This window comes from Uloborus diversus, chromosome 4 (genome assembly GCF_026930045.1).
Source record: "Uloborus diversus isolate 005 chromosome 4, Udiv.v.3.1, whole genome shotgun sequence".
In the NCBI taxonomy this organism is placed as follows: domain Eukaryota; kingdom Metazoa; phylum Arthropoda; class Arachnida; order Araneae; family Uloboridae; genus Uloborus; species Uloborus diversus.
In genome coordinates this window covers 193,888,404-193,906,405 of record NC_072734.1, presented here as the reverse complement: position 1 = coordinate 193,906,405, position 18,002 = coordinate 193,888,404, and the positions used below count along the sequence as shown (strand labels likewise).

Genomic DNA, 18,002 nt, shown 5'->3' with positions numbered 1-18,002 from the left:
CCCCCCCCCCCCCACTCTTTTTTTTAACTTTAATAACACTGCGCAGAAAAAAAAAAACCCTTCAAACTGCTTTTGACATAATTCTTTCTGATTCTTGTGTAAAATGATCCCGTGAGTCCAAATATTACTACACGCCATTCTTTAAAAATGGCCCTCAATGGTTTTCAGTTTTCGACAATTTTATAGATATTATTTTCATTTGGAAGGAAAGGGAGCGTAATATTAGCGATTAACATTCTTCTGAGAGGCTAGAGAGGTGCAAAGTTCCAAAAAAAAAAAAAATGAACATTTGAAGCAAGTTAGGAGACTCATGGGGATATTCCACTTAAATATTGAAAAAATCAACAAAACATATCTTTTTTTCCTAGTGGCTTGTTTCACAATGTTTTCACTTATTTTCGGCATGAAACCAGAGTATAGGACTCACTTCTATGCAAGGACGAATACAAGGGAGGGGCGATGGGGCGATCGCCCCTCTCTTAAGGGACCCTGCACCAGTAATTTTCCCGAATTGAAGTCTTAAAATGCAAATGTATGCCCTTTTTAATGGCGTTAAGAAAGGAAATAGGGTTTGAATTAACCTTAAGCAAAGTTTTGGTAATTAAAGTTTCAAAAAGACAATTTTAAAGGATATTTGGCAATGTTTGAAAAAGAAGTTTGGAAGCCTTCCAAGGATATTTTGCAAAATTTAACTCTTAAAACGCATTTTAGACGATTTTTGACGATGTTAGGGGAAGGGAGATTCGAAACTTTCCGCAGAAATAGATACGAAATTGAAGTTCTAAAACGCAGTTTTGGAGTAGCTCTTTCAATAGTGTAGGAAAGGAATAATTTTGAGACTTCTTTGGCTGAATCTTTATATTTTAGTTGTTTTAGATAACTGTTCTCTCCCCCTCCTCAAAAAATGTATAAATCAGATACATAGTAAGAGGTCAGTTAAAAAATCAACCGCCCCCTCCTCGAAAACTTTCTGGATCCGCCCTTGCTTCTATGAGCCCCATGTCCAAAAAATGTTCACTTTGTTGGGAAAAAAAATCTGTAAAAGAGGGGGGGGGGGGAGAGAAATTGACTCCCGCCTATGTTACTGGTCTGGGGGTGGCTTTATGGTTTTCAACCGCCACCCCCTTAAATAGACTATAAATCCGCCCCTGACAGAAGGATGGAGACTGAGTTAAAGTTGGCGCAAGGATTGATTAGGGAGAGGGAAGAAATAGTAATAAGTGTGACATCGTGTATTTTTTGCTGTTTATGGAAAATAGTGTGACAGAGGAAGGGGGTTAGGTGAAATGTGATACTTTGTGGCAAAGAGAGGAGGGAGTAAGAAATGTTGAAAAAAAGGACATTATTTTGGTCAGCCCCTTTTACTTCTGATGGCACAAGATTTTTTGCTTTTTGTATTATTATTATTTTTTTAATTTTTTAAAAGTATACCAAAAAAAGGACTATTTTCCAGACTGTTCTTTCCACAGAGATGGAAACAGAGCTGACTTTCATGCAGACCCTCCCCCAGGATTGGGCGGGAGAGCGCCGCTCCCAACTTGCCCTTTGATTCTTAGAATGCGCCCAACTTTCCGTTTTATCGGTAAAACGGCGCGCTAATTGCCTTTTTGTTCATGAACTGGCCTCCTTTGTATTTAAGATTTTTACTAGAAAAAGGAAGGAGCCAGTGTCCCTTTCCGTTGTTTTCCTACAATGACTTTTTTCTAAGTGAAAACAGTAGACATCCGGCCCTCCCCTTTGCCTCCAAACTAGGATTGCCATTGAGCTGACTATTAGAAAAGCATGCCTTCCATTATCAGTTACCACAAGGGATAAAAAGTGGCCTACTGGGCATTGTAGAGACTTAACTATGTTCTTCTAAGGATCTTTCACTTTTGGGAACACTACTGATAAGCCACTGCTGAATTCCCAGAATCACTTCCTTGCTCCTTGCCTCAGGCTTTGCATCACCCTTTATTTAATAATGGAGGGCTGTAGCGAAGAATATTGGCTGTCATCCTTCCTCCTTATCGCTTCATGACAAGAGAAGTGTTTCTTTGTCCAATTGACATGTATGTTAAGAAAATTCTACTTCTCTTCCAGCCAGATCGATAGACGTTAAGTTAGCGCTGCCTTTTTTAATCTTTCAATCAAATTCATATTTTTAATAGTGCTTTTTCATTTCAAATTAGAATTAAGTAGGTGCAGTGGAGCACCACAAATCCACCGACCTAAAAATTTTTTTCGTTTTTTTTTTTCTGCGCTGCGAATTTAATCTTTTTTTTTTTTAATTTTATTTCAGTCTAAAATAATCAAAATCACTATTATTTGCTGAAATAGCTGTTTTAGCGGATAATATGTTCTGTTTTATTATTATGCATTATACGCACGCCGATAATTTTTTGGTCCGAAAAATACGTTTGTATTTTTGCTCAGTTTACTTCATATTGTGTACTACTCAAAAAATAATAAGAAATATCGAAAACTGAAAGCAGATGCTAAAAGATTGCTGCAGATTAACAGCAAAACGCTAATATTTCGTGTGACACGTGGCATCAAAGAAACGCAAAAATATGACAAAAATACAAAGAATTCAGCATGTAAAAGTTAAATGTGGATGATTTTGGACATTTCAAATGAAAACAAATGATTTAACTATTGAAAATAAATACTAAGTGCTTTCAAATTGGTGCTGTTTATTGGTTTTTGTTTCCTTATGGTGGTGGTTACTCCAAGAGCAATTATTACTTTTCGATTTAAAAGTCTTAAGTTACAGCTAGTAACAGCTGAAAGAATTAGTTTCCCCCCCCCCCATAGTTCATTCTTTTTTTCCCAATTTATAAACCAAAACTAGAAATTATTAAAAAAAAAAAGAAAAGCAGAATGTCCAAATTTTCAGATCATAATTTGTTTTACTTGTGTATCTGCTTAGAAAACATTATTTAGCCACAAGCAGAAACTTTTACTTTATATATTCATTGTTTAGATATTAGTAAATGAATTGTTTTTCTTATACAAGCCATTCTTGCTTAATGAAATTGTTACCAAATGTTTGTCACATTTCAAAGTACTTTGTGGTAACTAATGTAAGTCTAATTCATGTTAAAGTGTGTCGTTGGGGAAAGTTATTATGTACATAATTCATCAAAATCTTAAGAGAAACGTGAGTTAAGCTGTTAGATTTGCATCAATTACCACTCACATGCTCTCAAAACCAGCCTTAGCAAAATTTTGTAGTTTTCTCTCCTTTTTTTCTTTTCTTTTTCTTGCAGATGCTAAAAATCCTATGAATTTTAGTTGCTTTCTTTTTTTTAACCTCCCCCCCCCCCTCTTCCCCAATTTTTAGTCCCAATCGCCTCCTTTGAAAATGTTATAAACTATTCAACTGTCCTAGGAAGTAATTCATAAATGTTTCAAAGTTTTTATTGTTGCGACAGTAAGACATTTGAACCCAGGAATAACAGTAATATCCTACGACTATATCCACTGATGCTTTGAAGCTATAATTAACATGCCTTTTAGTTTCGAAAAAGTGCCCTTATCTCAAAAAAAGTGCCCTTTTTTGAAAAACAGCACCCTGCCCTTTTTTAATTCTGGGGGAAGCTCTGCTTTCATGAGTACTTTTTTTTTTGTATTTGAAATAGTTAGTTCCAATATTTATTCCTCTTAATTTGCATCACAAAAGGGGAATTCATTGGGAAAAGCCTTATATTCTGTTTTATAGTAATTTAGTACATTTTCGTAAATCTGCCAGAAAATTCTGCTTATCATTAATAGGGAGAATTTAAAACAAAGATTAATTTTAAAATTGAATTCCGTGAAATATTCTTGCATGACATCTAAATTTAATGAAAAAAAATTTCATTTATTTATTTGCTAAAATTTCCCTCGAACATTGTTCAAATGTTAAGATATACCTCTGGTTCTGTTTTGAAATTTTGTTCCTCTTTAAATTTTTTTAATGCAAAAAAAACCTTTTGTTATAACTGAAAAATAAAAGTAAATCAGAGGGTGCAAGGACTGGGGAGTATGATGGATGCAAAACAATTTCCCTTCCTACTTCTGTGATTTTCTGGTGGATCTCTAAAAATGCATATGGCCTGACATTCTCATGAAGCAGATTGAATTACTTCCTGTTGAACATTGAACAACCTCACATGATACTCCTTAGACCTTGTACCTTTCGTGTTTTGCTCTTAGCAACATTTTTCGGCTGGCAAATTTCAAAAATAAAGATATCACAACTGCACTTTTAAAGTTTTTTGCTTCTAACTTTATTTTATTTTCAGCTTTAATGTTGTGTCCTAATATACTACTAATTTTACTAGTACATTAAAACCTGTGAAGTTGGCCACCCTTGTAAGTTGACCGCTTTTTTCAGGCACAGAATTAGCCCTTATCACATAAATCAACCTCAAACTTACACAGGTTTCACTGTACCGTGAATAAAAAAGGAATGTTTATTTATATTTAAAAACAATTACTACTATTTATTATTACTAATGCACACAACGTAATCTAATAACTAGTAAATTCAGAAAAATTAAACTGGAATGCTTCTGGTAAAAAATTGAAGAAGGAAGATGTCAATACGCTATTGCGAGACAAGATTTGCTCCTTTATGGAAGATAAGCAGTTTTATCTCCAAGCAAATAAAAATGTGCTTGGATAAACAAGTTTACGTGTTTTATTTCTACGTGCAGAAGATTTAACATTTTCTTCTTGACACACAATTGGCCTTTTACATCCTCGCATAATGATCAATACTTTTTTAAAAAAGAAAATAACAGAATTCGTCTTTAGCCGATACTCACAATTTGAAACGTGTATTATGCATGAAAATTTTAATTTAATCACATAGCCAACCAAACTTAACAAACAAAATGTTCTTTTTAGCAGTGATTTCGTATTAAATGTGATCGCATTCAGAGAGTTCAACTATCTGTATATTTTGAACTAATTAATTCACTTTCAAACTTGTATGGTACTTCATAGGTCATTCTGGGAAATAATCTCTAATGATAATTTAGTTACAGTAAAACTGTGAAGTTGACCACCCTTGTAAGTTGACCGCTTTTTTCAGGCAGAATTAGCCCTTATCATATAAATCACTCTCTGTAAGTTGACCACCTGTTTAAGTTGACCACTAAAGTAGTGCACAGCAAGTGGTCAACTTACACAGGTTTCACTGTAGTATATAAGTGTACAACAGATTTTTACTACTCAGAAAATGAAACTTAATATTGATTTACTATTTTATCATTAATTAAAAAATAATCAAACTTTTTTTTTTGTAAAACTTAAAAAATTTGCCCCAATTGGGATTATTATTTCTTTCAAATCTGTCAACTTTCATGGCCATCTTAGTCTGATTTTGCTGTATTTTTTGTGCTATATTGTTTCATTATCTTTTTTTTAAATCCATTCTTGTTTAATTATGATTTAAAAAATTGAAAAGTTTTTAAAATTGTGATAAACTTCAGTATTTTCCTCTGCAAGTTATTGAAAATATGTTGGAAGCAAATTTTAAAAATATGAAGACAAGATTTTTTTTACATTTACCTCCTTCTCAACAATATTTTTCAACTGCCTTTCATTTTTCAGGCTAGACCTCCAGGTATTTATAAGCAAGACTATATAAATGAATTGTTCAAGATATATGACGATGTTAGTGATGCCATTTCGGCTCCCGTTCTTCCAGATTGGTGCAATGGTAACTGATCTTTTATTACTAATTTTTGTTTAAATCTGAAATTTAAATTGACTGTGTGTCTCTAATGTACTCCTTTTAAGTCAAAAGTGTTTACGAAAGTTTTGTTTTCATTTTATGCTTAAAAGTGCAGCCAAAATAAGAAAAAATGAGTTCCCCCCCCCCCCCTTAATGCATTACTTGGTTTGCACGAGGGGAATAATTTATTTACGATAGTGCTCCTTAATGCGCAGTGTTGCATATCTTACCTAAACACATACAATAATATTTATCTGATCCTTCTAAAGAATTTTTCTTCTCTTAAACTGTTTTGTTTGTTACTGATAGATTAGATATTATTTTAGGCAGCTTTATTGTTATTAATTTGTTTATTTTATTATATTGCAAAAAAAAAAAAGAAACATAAAGACATATAACTACAAGAGTGAGGATCCACTACAAACTTTGGACCCAGTTGGGCTAGTCCTCTCCAATTTATCCCCAATGAAGAAGATAAAGAGCTGTCTCAAAACCGTTCACCCCCATTGCAAATACTAACAGCTACTTACCATAAGCTAATCCAAATACCTACACAACCCTGAGAAAGTAGCCATTTTTCTTTATTTTAAGACTAGCTCAGGATTTTAAAAGCTTCAAAGTGAGCATTGGTTTTGCAATCTGTGCAGAAATTCAGCTCACCAATGCTATCCATATTTAACCCCCGACACACAAAAGAAGGGGGTTATAAGTCTGATGCATCTGTGTCTCTGTCTGTGGCACTCTAGTGCCTAAACCAATGACCGATTTTGAAAAGCAAAAAAAAAAATTGTTCGAAAGGAGAGTTGATCGATAGTGTTCTTAGCTATGTTGCATCTTTAGATGACATTCATTGACGAAGATATTAGTTAAAAACCTTTAGAAGGTTTTCACGATTTTGCAGTGAAAACATTATTGAAATTTTAAAATTTAATACCAAAATAAAGAGAATTTTTTCCAGCGTCTGATAGAATGTGTTTGGAACTTCCATGTTTCATTGTATTCGCATTATAACGATTTTAAAGCAGATTTTAATAGCAGCTAAGCCTTTATTCACGCGATTGGTAACTGAATTCATTGTTGGCCAACAAGGAAGTAAAACGCAATGATTTAAAATTTTTATCTGTTGCCAGTTTCTGTTTGTTAACAAATAAAATACTTGAAATTGATTTTTAATAATGTAAAGCTTTTAAAAGGATTTTCAATTTTCCCTCTTGATTCTACAGTTGCGACTCAGTCAGGGGTTTATAAAATTTTTGACTTTTATTTTTTAATCAAATTAAGTAACTCAATTATGTCTCCCTCCCACTCAACTTAGCTCAAAACCATACATATTGAGCATTCCAAACCTGAAATCATAATCTAAATTAGAATGTCCATTTACTAACCTCGTAGCTCTCCCTTGAATCGTTTCTAATAAGCTAATATCTTTCATGAGATAAGGGGACCATAACTGTACAGAATATTCTGCATGAGTTTCTTACTAAACTTTGTATAAAGCTAGAAATGACTTAGACTTAAAAAAAACTTAGAATTATGTGAAATAGTGAAATAGACCTTGTCTGCCATGCTAAGCACAGATGTGGTATTTGCACATTTTGTTAAAATTCAGTAATTGTTACCAGGTGGTTGTTAGTAAATTAATTTACCTAAATCTCAAGTTTCTTGGCGATTTGTGAACGCAAAATATTTAAAAAAACTGTAAAAGAAAAATTCGTAACTGCGCATTTTGGTAGTTTGCTAACACAATTTGAACGTAAGTGACAAATACTAAGCCTTTAAAGTGGTATCTGCGCAGTTACCACTTTTTTCCTTAGTATTTTTTGTAGATACGACTTTTATACCTTAGTAAAGCAGCCTATTTAATAATGTAGCAGCTAATTGTAACAGAGTACTAAAATTAGTTTACCATTGAATAGTTGATATAGGTGGAAAATAAAAACTAACACTACTTTGCATAAATGTTCAAGCAAATATTTAGCTTTTTCTACTTAAATTCTTATTTAAAATGCAAATTCTTAAAAATGAAATGCATGTAAAATATTCATATTTAATTCTTTCATGCAAAAAAAAAAAAAAAAAACGCATTTCATTCTATGGCAATTATATTTTTATTTAAGTATGGTCTGCTGTCAAAATTATCTTCATGCAGGGCCAGATTTGGAAGTGTGGAGGCCCCTAATCAGGGTTTGATAAGATCATCATATTTTCGAAAATATCCGATACTTTGATATATCTCTTCATAGTATAAAATGAAGTCTCCAAAAAGCGTCTGTGTGTTTGAACTCGCAAAACTCGTGAACTACCTGTTTGATTTTGCTGAAATTTTCACAATTTGTTCCTTTAGGTCCTGAGAAGGTTGCAAACCAGTTTGAAAACAATTCGATGAATGGTTCTTTTTTTATTACAATTTAGGCCCAATTTTCACATAAATTCCCGAATATGGGGGTGAAAAATTACTCGCAAATAGTAATATTATATATCGTTGGAAAGGGAAGAATTTTCCGCGTTCTACGCCATTTGTTCCAATGCTCTAACTTAATTGCAGCGGGAGTTTTTTACGTTTTTAGCTCGAATTTTTTTAGGCTAAGCTGAAATTTAGGCATTACTTTTTTCAGGAAATCCAGCAATAAAATGTGAAGGAATTGTCCCACAGTTTTCTTTTTGACAGCATTGGAAAGAGCTGCTTTTTTTTTACTCCAGCTCTAACTCGACCTAAGGTCGAAAGTTTAACCCTCTATCTCCATTAGAAAAAAGTTACAAGCGATTTAAATGAAGTTCAAAAATCTGTTCTCTATTCAAGTTTTTAACCATTTTATTTTGCGTTTCCACGGTAACGCTTTTTGAATCCATTGTTTATTTCCATCTTTCTCATTTTCAATTCTTAAACTTATTTTATTTTGTGTTTCCATGGTTACGCCTTTTAAATCCATCTTTCTCATTTTATTTTAATTCTTACTTAAAAGTATTTTGGTATCTGTCGTCATTGTTGGCGAGAAAATTTTGCATGATGGTTTTTTTTCTTTCATTTAATCCTGGTTATTAAAGATACTTCACTTGACGCAGTAGTTTTTTTCAAGGTAGACCGGGCAAAGCTGGGCAACGCAGCTAGTATCCAAATATTTTGATATATAGTATATATCCAATATTTTCGACCCGTGAAAGTTACGATATTTTGTAAAATTTTTATTGTGGGGGCCCTTTTGTTGTAGAGGCCACGGGGCAGTAGCCCCGCCTGCCCTCCCCGAAATCCGGCCCTGTCTTCATGCTTGGTAAAAATGAATCTAGAAAATAAAACATTATAAAAATGATAGCATCAACACTCATCAACCACATTCTTTGGATATAAAAAACAGAAAATTATTATGGTTTGCAGTTTTAAATGTCCGAAATTTTTGAAAATGGTATTTTTCAGAAGGTAGATTCTGTTAGATTTGTATTAACAAAATAGAGCAGCAGCTAAGTCCAAATAAAGCAGAGTATTATTTAATGATGCGTTAAGCACATTACTAAGCTATTTTTGTTGTATCTGTGCAGATACCCCTAAAATAGCCTAGTAATAGTCGTTTGCTGTGAAATTAATCTAATATATGAAAAGATTTTGAAGAGAAAATTTGTCGTAACTGCATTCATTAATTTTAAATTAAGATTTTACGAAAATATCCTCTTATGTGGGTTAGATAAGTTATTTACAAAACAACTATCGTGAGTTGAACATTTAATTCAGTCACAAATCAAAGAAATGAATTGTAAAACTTTGATCATGAATTTCTCATTTTGAGCTCGACTGCAGATACCACTGCTTAGTATGCTGCTGTACTTTTATCAATACTGCTTAGCACAGCGGTATTGATAAAACTCAACATTCTGTTGGCGTTATTACCTGCTATACAGGGGGTGCTTCCTGGTTCAGACTGCGCCATTGAATTTTTTAGAGAGGGGGGTTTGAGGGATATTTTTTACTTTTTTTGAGAAGGCTCTTGCTTTTTGGGGGGGAGGGGAATCTTTGCAATATTTAGGTGGGTAGGCCTTTGCCCTTAGGGGGGGTGCACTCCTGGCTATGCTGTACTGCTCGTATGGCTTGCCGCGATATTTCTTTATTTCCTCGTGAAAAAAAAACTTGCAAGCTGCTGCCAAAAGACAGTTATGAATTTCAAATGTTTTTTATGTCATAAAGTTTCAACAATTTCATTAGCTGCTGCAACACCCTCATTAGATTTTTATAATATAGTTGGAAATTGCTACTCAAAAACAATAACATAAAAGTTATGTTGAAATTTTTCCTTGTGTTCATGTAGTTTTTATTTTGAAATAATTATTAGCATTTATTTTAATTATAAATTTAGCATTTATAATTAATTCCTTTGTTTGTGTTTCAACAGAACCCGATGATGTAGATGATGATGGGACTCCAATTAAATCATCCGAATCTGACAAAACAGACTATAGGCCTCCTCTTAAGAAGAGGAAAGAATTTCATAAAAAAGTAACTCTTGCTTTCACATTCTTTTGAAGATTCTGCAAATCTTTTATTTTGCTATGATTTTTATTTTTCACTTTGAGAACAATTGTAGCTGTAATTTTTTAACCAATTGTAATTAAAGTTACCTTTTTTTTGTGATACATAAATAACTTGTAAGTAACACAAATAGGCCTACCTCGTACTATATGTTTTCTCAGTAGTTCAAGTCTCAGATTTTTCTTTTATCATTCAAACTAAAAAAATGATTTAGTATACTTGGAAGATATTTTCAGACCCATTTGTGAATTCTATGTAAAATATACTGCCACTGACGGAAGCTTACTTGTTGATGTGTTTAAAAGGAACCTCAAAGCTGTACTGCATAGGAAATATACATCATGTCCCCGTTTAACCTGCAAAACCTCCGTTTTTACAACTGTTAATCGTAAATACATATACAATAGACCATCGTTTTATGTGGGGGGTTATGTTCTATGGAAATGCTGCGTAAATCAGAACGGAGTAAATTGAGACTTGATATATCAGTGTTTAAATAGGGGTTAGGTTCCATAGATTAAAAAAAAAAAAACTTCATTCCAGCAGTAGGTAAATATAGATAAGTTTGATGTGTACTTATTCCAATACACAGGCACAACAGGCATAAAGAAAACATGAATTAACTTACAGTTTATAAAAAAGAGCTTCTATTCTTTTGGCAGTCAATAATTATTTTCCTCTGTAGTTCTTTGTGACACATCAACGCTTCCATGATCACTCGCGTCATTTCCGTGATGAGATCCTCATTCACTAACAAATCAGAAAGATATTTTGCCATTGCTTTCAAATGTTTCAACATTTTCAGCGTGAAAGCATTTGATTGTGTGTCATCGATGTCAATATACTCGTTGATTTCACTCCCCTTTGTCACTTCCCCTGAGCTCTCAATTGTTTCAATTGAATAACTTTACTTCTGGAAAGAGCTCTGGAACCAATCGCAAAAAATGTCTCCAGTGGACCAAGCTTGCTTGTCAGCAATCGAAAATGCAGTCTATTACTTGTTATCTTTATTAAGAGGGGAAAATTTTATCTGTTTGCATTGCTGCATCCACGTAAAATAAAAAAAAAAAACTACGTAAAATAAAGTAAGGTGTCAAATTTTAAACCCTGTATAATCGAATCCGCACAAACTGAGGTTCTACTGTTCTTCCAATTACAAAAATGGTCAAAATAAGGTGCAGAGTTAAGGTACTAAAAGTTTAAACAAGAAAAAAAAGTGAGTGGAAATGTACAAAATCTAACTTTTTATGCGGACCTCACTTATATTATCGTCTCCATTGAAAAGTAACTCAACAATTAATTAAATGATCCCGACTAATATTAATGGAATCATGTCACCTGGATATTATCTGGTCATAATCTTACTTCTTTCATTCTAGAACCCAGTTTTCATGGAAGGTGTTCCCGGAGTGTCCCCCCGTCTCAGATCCCGTCCTCATATCCGCAATCCAGCAGAGATGCCAGAGCATGTGCGGATGGAAAGGGTAAGCAAAAGTGTTCAACACGGACAGTTGATAATTGTCGGCCACCTTTCAAGAGTTATCTCTGGAAATGTATTCAATAGCTCGGTTAATGATTAGTCTTTACTAATAATGAAGCTGAAAGTCCCTCTGTCTGTCAGGATCCCTGTCTGTCAGGATCCCTGTCTGTCAGGATCTCTGTCTGTCAGGATCTCTGTGACGCGCATAGCGCCTAGACCGTTGGGCCTATTTTCATGAAATTTAGCTCAAAGTTAGTTTGTTGCATGGGGGTGTGCACCTCGAAGCGATTTTTCGAAAATTCGATGTGGTTCTTTTTCTATTCCGATTTTAAGAAGAAAATTCTCATAAGATGGACGAGTAAATTATGAAATTATCATTACGTGGAATCGTAACATGGGCACAAGCCAATGGGCGAAAAAACTCACTATACATTGTAAATATAAAGGTAAACCAAAAGACCTTTTAATATTCTATTACGGGCAAAGCCGTGCGGGTACCACTAGTATATTATAATGTTGTAAGATTCCAGGCTGTTGTGCCTGTGTCTGAGTGTTGTTACTCCAAACAGCCCTATCTGTGGCGGCAGTCTTCAAACATCCCAACAATTTTAACAAAAAGGAAGAAGGAATTAAGATCAACAAACTCTGGCTTGCTATACTTAGACGGATTATCCCGAGAGATACTTTGAGCCAACCAGAAACAGCGACGGACGCCCAGCAACCAATCCCCAACCAGAATAAAGAGAGCTCAAGTTTCAGCCAATCAGAAGCAAGGACAAACGTTCATCAGTCAATCCTGGCCCAGAACTAAGAGAGAGCTAGCTCTTCCCACATAAATAGTGACAACACTTCGATCTGAGGATGGCGGCCGAAATGTTTGGAGTAACAACACTCAGACGACAGCGTAACAACCCAGAATCTTGCAACATTATTGACACCGGTCGTGAAAGCCTTCATTCTACACAATTAATAGATTTTTTGCTATTAGAATCTAAATGTTAAAAATAAATCGCAGGCATTTCCATAAATATTGTACGCTCCCAATTACACGCTGTCTTTCGCACTTTAAAAAAAAAATTATTCTACTACGAATAACTGAATGTAGATAAATGCACCCATTTCAAATTAACAGTGCAAAATCTATTTATTGATTTCATAATTCTTTCTTCCCCCTCCCTTCCATTGAACTTGCCAAGGCCACCGAAACCTAGCTAGTAGAAACCTGATTTTTGGATCTATGCTGATTACTGCTTTAGATTTGCTTGACTTGTGAATTTTAGATTAACTCAACTTACTGGTTTAAACGACTGTCCTGACCAGTTTTGTATCGAAAATCCCCCCCCCCCCCCCCATGCAATTTTGGTGTACCCTAGCTTGATCTGTTTCAATTAATCTGCATGATTTGCTGGCATAGTGTGCAATCTGTTTGCAATAATAAGAGATCATTTTTTGGCTTTTTACACACATATTTTACATGCACTGTGTTGGTTTTTACATTTATGTGAATATCATTGAGTTTTTTAAGCTATTGCATAGAGTAGTATCACTTTTTGCCTATTTTACAGATTTTCCGTAAAATTTGCGTATCAACTGTGCGACCCTATTCTGCTCATAATTGGGAATTTACTGCATTTCCAAACTTCTTACTGTCTGACCACGGATTGTATGGAAAGACAAACATCCATTTTACAGCCGGAAATGGACGAATCTATTATTTTTTACCTATGTCAGCTTTTGCAGAAGCACAGTCTCTTTCAAATGAGCGCAATGCGTTTATCATATTTTCACTTTTTCCCCTTATTTACATAGATTCGTCTTATCTGGACGTTTGAAAATTCCATGCAATCCGTGGTTGAACAGTATCATATTGATAGTCCATTTGCTTCCTGCCCAATTTTAAAATTGCTTAACTGTGTTATAATTGATTTTACGATCTATGACGCTAAATAAAAATCGACTATTGGATGTTTTTATTGTTCCATTCTTGCTATCATAATTTTAAATTATTATTTAAGTGAATATAAACTAATTTTAAAACTCTAATCTGGACTAACAGGGAAACGAGCCGGATAAACAAGGTCCTACTGTATTTACAGCACTTCTTTAAAGACAAAATTGGTAAACTTTCTTCTTAGCGAAATTACTTTTTCTGTAATTACCCCTCCCCAGATGGCAGTGCATGTCTGATTCTGAACAATAAAGACTGAAGTATACAATGTAACCAAACAAATTCATCGATAATCCAAATTTTTTAAAGTAACTTTTCCAAAAACAGCCAAAGTATAAATCTTTCGTTTATTTTTTGCCTGTAGTGATCCAAATAAACTAAATTAAAACTAATTATTTTACTGTTGTAAAAAAGTTCATGCTTTCAAATACTCCTAAGTAGTCCTTAAAAAGGTTCTTTTTATCAGTGAAAAGTCCTTGTATACTCCTTGAAAAAACATTTCCAATTTCGTGTAAACCATGTCAAGCATCAGTAGGATTTTGAAATATCTTCGTAAGATTTATTGTGATAGTAACAGAATGTTTAAGCAGATTTTAAAAGATATCAAAACTGGATCTTCACCATGACTTTTTTTAAAATTATTAGCATTAGTTTTTTTTTGACTTGGAAGGTATATGTGTTTATTTTTTATAGATCTGGTTTCCCAGGCTCTCAGCCGGTCTCTATGGATGTTAACAATATGAAATTTCTAACTCTAAAGCCTTATAAAGTCAGTTGGAAAGCAGATGGAACTAGGTAATATTTTAATTTATTGTGATTTCATTATTTTGCTCATGGGGGCTATCATTCTCACAAATAAATTAGACCCTTGTTTTACGCGGGTTTATTTTACGCAGTTTCGATTGTACACGGTTTAAGACTTGACACTTTTATTTTATGCAGATGAGTTTTGATTGTACGCGGATGCGGCAATGCAAACAGATAACATTTTCTCCTCTTTCAAAATCCAAACTCCTAAAGATTGCAGATTACGCTTAATCACTGCATTTTGGCATGCTAATAATCGAACCTAGGCCACTGGAGACATTTTATGCGATGGGTTCCAGAGCTCTTTCCAGAAGTAAAGTTATTAAACTCGCACAGTTCAGAACTCACTGGAAGAAGAGCTTTTAGGAGTGACAAAAGAGGCCAATACCAACCAGGATGCCGACGTCGATCACGCACAACCAAAAACGTTCACATTGAAAATTTTGAGCCATTCCTAGACAAAAGAAATGATCTTTCTGATTTGTTAGTGAAGGAAGATTCTATCGTGGAAATGACGCAAGTGATCATGGATGCGTTAATGCTCTGCAAAGAGTGACAGAGAAAAATTCTTAATGACTGCCAAAAGACGATCATAGCCAGCTCCTCTTTATAAACAGAACACGAAAGTAATTTATGTTTTCTTTATGCATGTTGTGCATAAAAGTCAATATAAGTACACATTAAACTTATCATTCAATGAGTCATCACTAGAATGAAGTATTTTGTTATCTACAGAACCAAACCCCTATTTTAACACTAGTATTTTTTCCCATTCATTTTTATCTCTCTTCCTTTGTTTATTTTTACTTTTTTTGTCTTGTTGACATCCCCCCCCCCATTGTCTTTATTTTTCCTTTTTTCGAATATTTTTGTTTCTGTTTATTTTATTTCGTGGTGTTTTTTTCTTCCATTCAGCTTTTCCTTTCGTGGGGTTCACGGTTACCGACATTTTCTTTTTGTTTAAGCTTCTGCTTAATCTTTGTCCAATTGAATTCTTTCTTTCTGGAATCCGTGCCTAAGAGAAAGCTCTTGGAATTTGCTTACATTCCTATTGGTTCCTGATCGGTTTATAATTTTCTCGTTGGTGTTTGGCTAATCCGCTATTTTTATCTTTTAAGCTGCATGCTTATCTGCTCTTGGCTTTTGCCGGATGTCTTTTCATCCATAAGCTCATTACTTTTTGCATTGAAAAAGGCGTTCCCTGTAACGCCGAAACACGTGTCTGCTGTATTTGGAAAATTTGTGCTTTTTTTAAATGTTGTTTTTCTTACTTTACTAGTATTGGGTCTCAATTTAGACAGTTTGGACTTACGCGGCATTTTCCGTGGAACGTAAGCCCCACATAAAACAAGGGTCTACTGTAATTAATTATGTTACAAAAATCCTTTTTTTTTTTTTAAATTTTATTATGCTCATTTTAACAATATTTCCCTTAAAGTGCAGCAAGACTGTGTGCCTATCTGTCAAATTTCCTTGATTTGTGCTGCATGTTTTTAATGAGGTTCCTAAGAGTCCTCTTTTTTTCTTTCTGGTCCCTAACAAGTCTTTTTTTATTCATCAAATTAGCCTCTCAGTCCTTCTTGCCTTAAAATTTTCTGTATTACTACTTAATTTACTAGCTTAGTCACCATGATTAAAAACTGGAAATTTCTTAATAAGAAATTCTAGAGATGTAAGCAACTAGTGATTTAACTGAGTACCGAGTACTCAGCCAAAAATGAAGCTGAATACGGAATACTCGGTTTTAAAATAATAACTTTTGAAAAAATGATTATTAAACTCAAAATTTTTGATGTTTAAAACTAATCATTAGCTAAGACTAATCAAAACTTAGTCATACTTTTAGAATTAACTAAAACCAGGGTTTGTAATTTTGCCGTGGAAAAAACCACAGCAAAAATGGAAAAAAATAATTGTAACTAAACAATTGCATTGAATTTTGTTAATTAAGGAATAGCAATGATATAAATAAGACACTGTAGGAAATATTTCAGTTATCAATTTTACTATTAATTACAGTACATTAGAGAAAAAAAAATGCATCTGGTTGCTGCCTTCTAAAAAATGAAATGAATCAACAATGCAAAAAAAAAAAACCGTTTGCACAAGCAATTTTACCTTGTCATCTGAGTTTTTGCTACATCCTAATTACAATTGAAACCTTTTAAGTTGTAATCAAGAACAATGCAAAAAGTTGATCATTATTTTATAAATTATGTTAATAATGCATTTTTTAACTATATATCTAATATAAATCAAGTTTTGAGCTAAAGAATAATCCTTACAAAACTAGTTTATTTCTATACCATGCTGAAACAGCAAAAATAGATTTTGATGATGAATTTATAGCCTGCAATCATATTCAAGAGTTTTTGTGAATTTGTTTTATTAAGTGAAATTTGTTTTGCTTTTCATTCATCTTGATTTTTTACTTTTTACTACTTAGCATTTCTTAAACTGGTAAAAATTTAAAAAAATGGACTTTTCTGTAAAAATTGCAGTAACAAAAAAGACAGTCATCTTTACATCAATTTCAAAAATTATTATTTTTCTGCCTTAAATACATACTGCAGGGGTCGAAGTAGTCCTATATATCCTATATTTCCTATATTTTCAAAAAAAGCATCAAAATCGTCCTATATTTCCTATATTTTTCAAAAATGTCCTATATTTCCCATATTCCCGTTTTTTACCCAATATATCTTTTTTTCTAATAAACTTTCTGACATCGGATTTTTTGTTGAAAATATGTGCCCAAACGAATTTCAAATTAAAAAACTCAACTGACTGAATCCTACGACAGGCATCTTCACTCATTGGCTACAGCAATGTGACGTCACTCTGTAGTGGGTGGAGTTTCGAGAACTAAATCTGAAGTTGGTTTTAGATTTTTGCGTTTGGGGGGGGGGGGCAACAGCCATTTGTTTTGTTTTCCATCATGGTTTTCGTTGGTATATTGGTATGTGTTGTGTTCAGTGCATTTTCTGATCGGAATGTTCTAATCTTCTTTTTGAAATCTTTTTTTTTGTGGAATTTTGGATTGTAGAATGTTAGTTCCTTGTGATGTTAAAGCGTAGTTTGTGGTAATAAGTGGAATTATAATGGCGAAATTGCATCGCTCAACAAAATTTCGTGTGGAGTGGTTGAATCAGGAGGACATTAATTGTACAAATTTTGGTGCATGGTGCACTAAAGGAAAAGATGATTTTACCGCTTTTTGCCATTTTTGCAACTGTTCAGTGCCCATAAGCAATAGTGGATTTTCGCAATTGAGGCTGCATGCTAAAACATTTAAGCATAAAGAAAACTCTGAAAAACGTCTGAAGGATCCTTCTTAAACTCTGTTTGTTCTTAATACAAGTGGTAAAGGGTTCAGTTTAGATATAAAATCAAAGAGCAGTGGAATTAGTACTTGGGTCGTAAGTGCGAAAGAAAAAATAAAAAATTATCTTTGTTCAAATTTTGTTTAATTATTTAGTCTGTAAAGTACACTTTTTTCAAAAATATTTCTTTCAAATACAGGAAGTCATTTCAGATGTAAGTT

At 33.5% G+C, this 18,002-nt stretch overlaps 1 protein-coding gene across 1 annotated transcript in view; it reads left to right on the top strand.

The window, feature by feature from the left end:
* LOC129219840 (mRNA-capping enzyme-like) overlaps positions 1-18,002 on the top strand; it is a 71,847-nt gene that overhangs the window by 26,095 nt on the left and 27,750 nt on the right. The window contains 5 exon segments of the mRNA XM_054854149.1: positions 5,584-5,692; positions 10,087-10,190; positions 11,603-11,638; positions 11,640-11,707; positions 14,345-14,446. Of these exon segments, the coding sequence (XP_054710124.1) occupies positions 5,584-5,692; positions 10,087-10,190; positions 11,603-11,638; positions 11,640-11,707; positions 14,345-14,446 (419 nt within the window).